We start from the raw sequence: 3,375 nt of genomic DNA on the forward strand, positions 1-3,375 counted from the left end.
TTGCACCATCGGCTCCACCTGTCCTTCTACAGACTAACTGTGCAGCGGAGCCAGACTGTGTTCTCCAACCAGATGCAGAGAACCGGCTCAGTGCAGCTGAACCCCAYTCAAACGGCACTAAATCTGATTCAAATCCGACTCTGTTCCAGGAGTTTTGTCCGATCACAACGCGGAGCCCCAGAGAACTGAACTGYGGCTCCGGTCAGGGYGCCCTCTGCTTCATCAACCCTCTTTTCTTGCAGTCACAGAATGCGTTCTCCAGAAGGCACATGTTCAAACGCAGCTTAAAGATTCGAGTTTCCACAGAGACGTCAAGCTCGCTCTCCCCTCCGCTCGCTCCGCCGCCTCCTCCACCCCTCATGCCTAAAACCAAAGGGAGATGTAAAGCTTTAAAAGGAGGGGGAGTCAAACCCAACGGAGGAACACTCCAGGTTGAGCAGCCTCCATCAGTAGATCTTTATGTCTGGCCAGAGATACAGGAAGAGGGCCAAGCAGAGAGCGAGATGGGCCACACTGAAGCCGACATCAAACAGGAAATGGCTTTAGCTGAGCTGCCAGCCATAATGGAGCATCTTTTAGATGATTACATGCAGCCTTGTTCTGCGGTCAGTGCCCACTCTCCCTCGCTTTCTCCTTACCAGTCGCCATCAGTTTCTCCAAGAGGCCCCCCTCTTTTTCCCAAAACGTGTCATTCCCGCTCTCCTCGCTGCTCTCCCAGTTCTTCCCCATCCTTCTCACCTTATCAGTCCCCGTCTGTATCCCCCAAAGTGCCTCTCTTCCTCTCCCCATACGACTCGCCCAGCATTTCTCCATCTCTCTCCCCTGTAACCTCTATGAACTCCTCTTTGCTGTCAGAACAAGTCTGCTGTGCAGAGGCTCCTTCAGATGAGCAGAGATCAGCGCAGGAGGCTGAGGATGAAGCAGCACACACGGGTAGGGATAAAGACGATGATGGAGAGGCAAAGGATTCGGATGAAAAGACGAAAGAGAACAATATCGATGTAAAGAGCCCTGAAGCAGAAATCTTCAGTTCTGAAAGTAAATCTTGAAGAAGCAACAGAGGCTCCACCTGAGTTACCCCATAAACAGGACACACTTAAACAAAGTGATGAGCAAGCACCTTAAGACTGTCGATTAATTTCAAAATAGTTAAGGTCTTAAACATTTTTCAAGAATGAGCAGAGATATCTTATAGGAATAATTAATATTTGAATGACATGTTTCTTAAAACATGCTTTATGTGGTCTCCCTTTTCAATTAGGGAGCAAGTCATTTTTTAAATTTAAAACAGTTGAAATGTTTGCAAATCAAACCCATCCATACCAATCATGTTCAATSTGCAAATATAGATTCTTGTTCTTGCAAGTTGGAAATAAATAATTCTCAATTAAATATGCTGCTTATTTTTATTTTATGTAATTAAAATATTAATACAGTAGCACATTTTGATCTATTAAAAATAAATCCATGAACATCATGGTTTTTGTAAAATTCAAGAAATGATAGATAACWAATATAAACTAATTGTTAAAATACAAAATTCATTTTATTTTGGGAGCAAATGGGAATTAATACATAAATAATAATAAACTATGAATGAAAGACATCATGCATCACCGGGTATTTATTTATCTTAAATTTTGACAAGTAATGTTATATTGTTCTGATATCTTCCCACTTCAGTAACTGCTGAACATGTTTTGTTAATCGAGTATAAAAATATGATAAATGATCATTTGTGCAGTAGTTTATGTACTAGAGTATATTATAAGGCCATTGCACAAGAGGCATAAGCAGTCAGAAACAAGAAACATTTTTCCTNAATATAAACTAATTGTTAAAATACAAAATTCATTTTATTTTGGGAGCAAATGGGAATTAATACATAAATAATAATAAACTATGAATGAAAGACATCATGCATCACCGGGTATTTATTTATCTTAAATTTTGACAAGTAATGTTATATTGTTCTGATATCTTCCCACTTCAGTAACTGCTGAACATGTTTTGTTAATCGAGTATAAAAATATGAAATGATCATTTGTGCAGTAGTTTATGTACTAGAGTATATTATAAGGCCATTGCACAAGAGGCATAAGCAGTCAGAAACAAGAAACATTTTTCCTCAATGCACTTAATATTAGCAAGTTGTAAAATATGTAGCAATGTAATATAGTTTCACTTAATATGTTGTTTTATTTTTTTGTTTGGTTCACAAAGATTTTAAAATATAATGACAAAGAAGACATGAAAAACCCAAATGTACATTTTTGTGTTTAGTCATTTGTTTCTTCCTCATAATTAATGTTATGACTGGATTAAAAATGTTTTATTATTGTGAAACTTGCAGACTAGGTTTACCTAACTTTGAACTTTTCTAAAACCTGTAAAAATAAACGAAAAAAGTCAGACATATTTATTTTATTTTTAGCCACAAATTAACMGTCAAAATCAGTTTAGGTACAGAATGACAAATGTCATGACAGAAAAAAACTTTATGYAAGAATCTATTTCATTTCCAGGTTCCACTGTTTCTAATACTTCTTATTACAAAATGTGTTCSGAGTGGCTTTTACAAAGAGATCTGTTGCTTTACAAATCAGTTCACTTATACTCGCCTGAATTTGAACAAGCACATTTCAACAATCCAACATGATGTGAACAAAACAGCAACTTACAGCTGTTGTGCACATCTTATGGCTTATTGATTTTAAGAATTTTCTTTTCACCGCCTCATTTAGACCTTCTCAGGACATAAAAACAGACTTCCATAGTCATTTTTTAAACCTGTGGAGCCAATGATTCATCAACACCAGTAACGGGCGTCAGTTTTGTTCAGATCCAAAAGGACGGCTTCCAGCTGCTCCGCGTCGTCTTGGAAGCGTTCGGTGAAGGAGCGAATCAAACCTGCAGCACTGCTTTCATATTCCACCAGCTCCACGTTCTCCCCTGGAAGCAGCACAGAGCGACACAAGTTRMACGGCAGAAAATAATAATTACCAGGATTTGGCAGCACTACAACCATAATTTATTCACAACTTAAATTTTATGTTTGTCTTTATAACACTGGCTGTAATAATAAWWTTTTAGCTTCTGGTAGCCATTTAATTTACCTCCAGTCTGATTCATGTGTCTGTCACCAAACTCCAGCTTATTGCCACTGATTCTGGTGTTGGCCTGAACAAACATTTTGCGAGCTTCTTTGCGAAGCAGCACGGTCTCACGCAGACGCAGGAAGTTGTGAGTGCCGGTGTCGCTGACAGTGGAGTAACCCTCGTAGAGAGCTCTGCCTCCTTCCACGTCAGCGGTTGACTTAAACACCTGAAAATAAGTGGGATCAGATTAGCCATTCGTTGGATTTTGATTTCAACA

At 38.9% G+C, this 3,375-nt stretch overlaps 1 protein-coding gene across 1 annotated transcript in view; it reads right to left on the reverse strand.

Annotated features, from left to right (window-relative positions):
- Window positions 1–2,405: 2,405 nt before the first annotated feature.
- dpp3 (dipeptidyl-peptidase 3) overlaps window positions 2,406–3,375 on the reverse strand; it is a 10,244-nt gene continuing 9,274 nt past the window's right edge. Inside the window, exons 17-18 of the mRNA XM_017308490.1 lie at window positions 3,117–3,333; window positions 2,406–2,952 (exon numbers count right to left, since the gene is read on the reverse strand). Coding sequence (XP_017163979.1) covers window positions 2,810–2,952; window positions 3,117–3,333 — 360 coding nt within the window. The 3' untranslated portion in view covers window positions 2,406–2,809. The remainder of the gene's footprint in view (window positions 2,953–3,116; window positions 3,334–3,375) is intronic.

The sequence above is a fragment of the Poecilia reticulata genome, linkage group LG14, assembly GCF_000633615.1.
Source record: "Poecilia reticulata strain Guanapo linkage group LG14, Guppy_female_1.0+MT, whole genome shotgun sequence".
NCBI lineage: Eukaryota > Metazoa > Chordata > Actinopteri > Cyprinodontiformes > Poeciliidae > Poecilia > Poecilia reticulata.